At 52.7% G+C, this 6,000-nt stretch overlaps 1 protein-coding gene across 1 annotated transcript; it reads left to right on the top strand.

The window, feature by feature from the left end:
* The first annotated feature begins 1,942 nt into the window (after positions 1-1,942).
* On the top strand, positions 1,943-2,881 carry LOC125281324 (olfactory receptor 6B2-like). The gene has a single exon (XM_048214353.1). The coding sequence runs from the start codon at positions 1,943-1,945 to the stop codon at positions 2,879-2,881; it is 939 nt and encodes a 312-aa protein (XP_048070310.1).
* The last annotated feature ends 3,119 nt before the right edge of the window (positions 2,882-6,000 follow it).

Raw genomic sequence — 6,000 nt, 5'->3', positions numbered from 1 at the left:
TTTTGATGTTCCCAGCTTTGGTTTTCTTTGTCAGCATTCCCCTGGCAATTTGGGGTCTTGTCTGGTTCCATACAAATTTTAGGATTGTTTGTTCCAGCTCTGTGAAAAATGTCAGTGGTATTTTGATAAGGATTGCAGTGAATGTGTAGATTTCTCTGGGTAGCATAAACATTTTAACAATGTTTATTCTTTCAATCCATGAGCATGGAATGCTTTTCCATCTCTTTGTGTCTTCCTCAATTTCTTTCATAAGTGTTCTGTAGTTTCTAGAGTATAGATCCTTTACCTCTTTGGTTAGGTTTATTCCTAGGTATCTTATGGTTTTTGGAGCTGTTGTAAATAGAATCAATTCCTTAAGTTCTCTCTCTTCAGTTACATTGTTAGTGTATAGAAATGCAACTGATTTCTGTGCATTGATTTTTTTATCCTGCCATGTTGCTGAATTGCTGTATGAGTTCTAATAACTTGGGGGTAGAGTCTTTTGGGTTTTCCACATAAAGTATAATGTCATCTGCGAAGCGAGAGAGTTTGACTTCTTCTTTGCCGATTTGAATGCCTTTTATTTCTTTTTGTTGTCTGACTGCTGTTGCTAGGACTTCTAGTACTGTGTTGAACGATAATGGTGAGAGTGGGCATCCCTGTTGTGTTTCTGATCTTAGGAGAAAAGCTCTCAGTTTTCCCCACTGAGAATTATATTTGTTGTGAGCTTTTCACAGATGGCTTTTATGATATTGAGGTATGTTCTCTCTGTCACTAACTTTGAAGAGTTTTAATCAGGAAAGGATGCTGTATTTTGTCAAATGCTTTCTCTGCATCGATTGAGAGGATCATATGGTTCTTGTCTTTTCTTTTATTAATGTGACCTATCACACTGATTGATTTGCAAATGTTGAACCACCCTTGCATTCCAGGAATAAATCCCACCTAGTCGTGGTGAATAATCCTTTTAATGTACTGTTGGATCCTATTGGCTAGAATCCTGTTGAGTATTTTGGCGTCCATGTTCATCAGGGATATTGGTCTGTAATTCTTCTTTTTGATGGTAGACTTCTTTACTCTTACTGCCCCAGCCACCTTTCTGCCATCTGCTTTCTTTCCCCCAGAATTGGTTCAAAATCCTTCCCTTGCTAATATCCCCCTCCTGGTCTCTTTTAATATTTTGATGATATGGGTTTTTATCTTTTTTTTTTTTTTAAGATTTTATTTATTTGAGGGAGCGAGAGAGAGAGCACAAGCAGGGGGAGGGGCAGAGGGAGAAGCAGGCTCCTGCTTAGCAGGGAACCCCACACACATGCCAGGCTCAAAACCAGGACCCCAGAATCACAACTTTTTACTCCTTTGTCATATTTTCAGGGGTTTTGAGATGGCACAAAGAGATATATGTAGCTACTCTCCCCTCTTGGCCTGGGAGACTGCTGCTGCTCCTGAAGACGCCCAGCCCTGTGGGTGTGTCCGGGTCCAGGGTCTGGCTAACCTGGGACACCATATCCCACCATCCCATGAGCCCTGCTGCTGTCCCTTCCCCTTACAAAATCAACTCTGAAACCAGGCGGAAGGTTCAGTATCCACTGGTTTAGGAAGAGTGTGCCAGATGACCAACAGGCCCAGGCAATGCTGGCTTTAGAGAGCTTATTATCCTTAGAATCGTTGGAGAACTCCAGGTTGTAGGGAAACAGAACCATTGTGGGATACTTGGTGGAAGATATGGGTGGGCATTCCAGAGCCTCATTCTTAGCGTGACCAGCCACAAGGACACCAGGAACCTCCTGATGGGAAAGGTTTCAGTTGGAGATAGTTTCTGCTTCCTCTGCTGCTCAGGGAGCCAGGCGTCCCATCTGTGGGCTAAAACTCTCCTGCAGGGTGAGCTCTGCCTTCTCCCCCTGAGGCCCCGCAGCCCCTCACTCTGGACTGATGGTGTTTTGCAGGCTCCCAGCACCCGAGGATGAGGGGAGAGAACGTCAGCAAGGTCAGCGTGTTCATCCTGGTGGGCTTCCCCACGGCCCCTCGGCTGCAGTATGTGCTCTTCCTCCTCTTCCTGCTCACCTACCTCTTTGTCCTGGTGGAGAACGTGGCCATCATCCTCACCGTCCGGACCAGCTCCCCCCTCCATAGGCCCATGTACTACTTTCTGGGCTCCATGTCTTTTCTGGAGATCTGGTACGTATCCGACATCATCCCCAAGATGCTGGGTGGTTTCCTTCTGCAGCAGAAACACATCTCCTTTGTCGGGTGCATGACTCAGCTCTACTTCTTCAGCTCCTTGGTGTGCACTGAATGTGTGCTCCTGGCCTCCATGGCCTATGATCGCTACGTGGCCATCTGCCACCCCCTGCGCTACCAAGTCATCATGACCATGGGGCTCTGCGTCCAGCTGGTGGTCTTCTCCTTTGTGAGCGGCTTCTCCATCTCCACCATCAAGGTGTACTTTATCTCCAGTGCCACGTTCTGTGGCTCCAATGTCCTCAACCACTTCTTCTGTGACATTTCCCCCATCCTCAAACTGGCCTGCACAGACTTCTCGACCGCAGAGCTGGTGGACTTCATCCTGGCCTTCATCATCCTGGTGTTTCCCCTCATGGCCACCGTGCTCTCCTATGGACACATCACCCTGGCTGTTCTGCACATCCCCTCGGCCACTGGCCGCTGGAAGGCCTTCTCCACCTGTGCCTCCCATCTCACCGTGGTCACCATCTTCTATACGGCCTTGCTTTTCATGTACGTCCGGCCCCAGGCCATTGATTCCCGGAGCTCCAACAAACTCATCTCTGTTCTGTACACTGTCCTCACCCCAATAATCAATCCGTTGATCTACTGTCTTAGGAACAAAGAATTTAAGGCTGCCTTGAAAAAGGCTCTGGGCTTTGGGCAAGTTCCAATGTAGGAAGGCATGCCTTGGCATCCTACTCTACCAGAACATAATCTAAAAATATATACCCTCTCTGATGGGGCCATTTAATTGGTAAGAACGGGAATTCCTTCTGTCATTGTAAAGATTGCTCCCACCTCCACGTTATCCCTGAGCTCATGGAAGACTCGGTACCAGAGGTGCGGTGTCCTTATGCCACTAGCGTCTTCGTTTTATATCTGAGCGAAGTGGAACTCGTGATGTTTCCTCCTCCTTAATATTGCCCTGCACATTTCAGGAAAGAACAAAATAGACTAGGTCGTCTGAAGTGTTAAACTCTTAAATACTTGCAATGTTTAAAAGTTAACTCTTGAACTATGTGGTGAAATAAGCCCCAAGTGTCCCCACAGCAAGGCACGTCCTGGGCTGGATACCAGTGGGTAAGCCCCTACCGCTCCCCCACCAACCGCTCAAAGAATAAGATGTGATCTTGGTTGACCTGTAACACTTCAGATGCCCAGGCAGGCGGGGACCACATCTGGGGACCCTTGCAGCTCAACACAGTGCCTGAGGCTGGTGGGCAGTCAACAAACATTTGTTGAATTAATACCCCAAGGTACAAAAAGGACATTCTCCTTGTCTGCAGAGAACACCCTGGAGCCCTTTCAAGACCCCAGCCTCATCCCCCAGGAAGCCCTGCTCAAGGGCCATGAATAGGACCTGGCACCCTTCGAATGAGTGTTCTGTGGGGCCAAGCATGCTGGTTCCCCACCTGGGAACAGACCTGGGTCAGAACCTCGGGATGTGGGCCCAGTGTGCGCACAGACCCTTAAAACATTAGACAGTTTTCCAGATGACTCTGATTGTCTCCGAGTTCAAAAGCCAGTCTGTTGGACAACTGGAAACAAGTAAGAGAACATGGGGGCAGGCACCCACACAATCAAGGCTGGAGGAGTTACACTCGGGCCAGGGGAGCAGGGGGTCTTTCCAAGGCTCAGGAAGGTAATGGCATTTGGGGTTTGGGGTGTTTGGTTTAAGGGCTCAGGAATTTCGTGCTCACGTCTGGAAGAACGCTGCAAACACAGGCAGTGCGGAGGTGGCTGGGCAGCTTGGGGGGCAGGCGGCCAGCCTGCGGGAGGAGCAGGGGCTGGGCGGGATTAGAGCGGAAAGGACAGGAGGGTCAGAGTGAGGCACAGGGGGGTCCCCGCCTGACGAGTCCTCCCCTTGGGTGTGCGGGTTGGCAGAGGTTCTGAGCTGGGGGGTGGAGACCCGCCTCTGTCCTATGGGCCCTGTGACTGGTGTGGCCGACCAGGGGACGGGGACGGCACGGCTGCCCACTCTCCCCACCCACCGCCTTCCGGCAAAGCACAGCCTCCTGGCAGAGCGGATGCGCAGCTGAGCCCCATGCGGTGCGGGGCCCAGCGCTGACCCAGGGACGGTGGCTCCTCGTCAGGAGAGTGGGACTCCGCCACCAAGGTGTGTGCCGACACAGCCAAACAGGGGCCACGGGGCGTGGGCTCCAAAGACTTGCCCAGGGGCCCTCAGCCAGGGGTGGGGGTGGGGGGCAGAGCGGCCCCAGAGGCACAAGGACCTGCTAATTGGCAGTGTGGGTAACGTCGTTGGCGTGGCGGGGTAATTGGACCCTGGAGTCCCCGTGCTCCAGCAGAAAAGGCCATGACCATTCCCCCGGCTGCTCAGGCAGCTTGCTTCTCTGGAGTGTGGTCGAGCCACGGTTGGTCACCGTGGCCAGCCTGGGAGTTGCTGGGCAGGGGGAGAAGCCACTCCTCACCCCTGTGGGCAGCTGCGGTCACTGAGACCTCCAGAACCCGCAGGTAGGAGCCGACGCCGTCCATGCCGATGTGGCTTGCTTGGCTGCGATTCTGAGCATGGCATAAACCTTGCATCGTGGCGAATACGCGTGTGCATTTTCGTGTGCACACACCATCCCCCAACCACGGATATCCCCACCTGCGATTTGGGGCAGGGTCCGAGCGGGACTCCCCTCTGCATGATGGCTCACAGGTGCTCCATAAACGGTCCCCAGATCGCAACCATGGCGAGCACCTGGCTGCAGGTCCTGTGTGGGGCCCTCGTTTTAACGCCACACTCAGCGGCCTGCAGCAGCGTCACATGGACGCGCAGAGCTGAGGGCACCTGCCCCTCGTGCTAGCTCAGGTCCCACGCTGGCCGTCTGCCAGATATGAGAGCCCTTCGGGGTGGGCAAATCTGCACCGTGCCCTCTGCCGTTTTCCTGAGGGTCCTGAGGGTGAAAGCCTTCTGTCACCAGAGCCTCGGAGAGCTTGCCTACGCGGACAGAACCCAGGGCCCCCTCGCCAAACCCACCTGGCCTTTCCGACCCCGTGCAGAGAGCGGGGAAGAACAAGCATCGCAGGGCCCTGGAACAGGAGGAGGGCACGGAGGAAAACGAGATGAAATCAGGCGGGGTCTGGCATCTAGCTGGCAGTGACGCACGGACGTCAGTCCCCCGGATCTGACAAGCGTGTGCTCCTGTGTGAGACGTGGCCTCACATCAGAGGAGGGAAGTTCTGCGGCACCATCTGCACTCTCTTCGAAGCTTGTCTTTACGTCTAGAATTACTCCAAGATGAAAGTTTATTTAAAAAGAAAATACAGCCATTGTCCAAAGTACAGGGGGAGGAGAGCGTGCTTGAAAGGGTCCTGAATTTATAAATAAACACAGTATTTTATTTAACTGATCAACCTAGTATGAATTATCCAGCTCACTAACGATCAGTTATCACTCCAAATAATCAGCACAAACCCTCGGGCGCCTCACTGTGCAGGGATGAGGGTCAGAGGCTTGGAGCCCCACAGGGATCCACTGGGGGGTGGGGGGACAGTTGGCTTTGAGGAGCCCCAGGGGTCCTCCTTGCAGGCTGCAGGCCCTGTGGCCACTCAGGCTCTGCAGACCGACATGGGATGCCCAGCCAGGGTGCAGAGAGGTGGCCTCCAGGACGGGATGCTGGGGGCCCTCTCCTGGCAGGGGTCATCCTTGCTCTTTCAATGAAGGACATGGTAGGTTTGTTTGGAATCCTAGAGCAGATAGTGCGTCTTCTGAAGTCGGTCCTCAGTTCGGAACTGCTCGCTGGAACTTTAAGGCTGGATCAGCTGTGCTGGCCGTGTGGGCAGGCCTGG

This window comes from Ursus arctos, unplaced genomic scaffold (assembly GCF_023065955.2).
Source record: "Ursus arctos isolate Adak ecotype North America unplaced genomic scaffold, UrsArc2.0 scaffold_1, whole genome shotgun sequence".
NCBI classification, from domain to species: domain Eukaryota; kingdom Metazoa; phylum Chordata; class Mammalia; order Carnivora; family Ursidae; genus Ursus; species Ursus arctos.
This window is presented reverse-complemented; position numbering and strand designations above follow the sequence as displayed.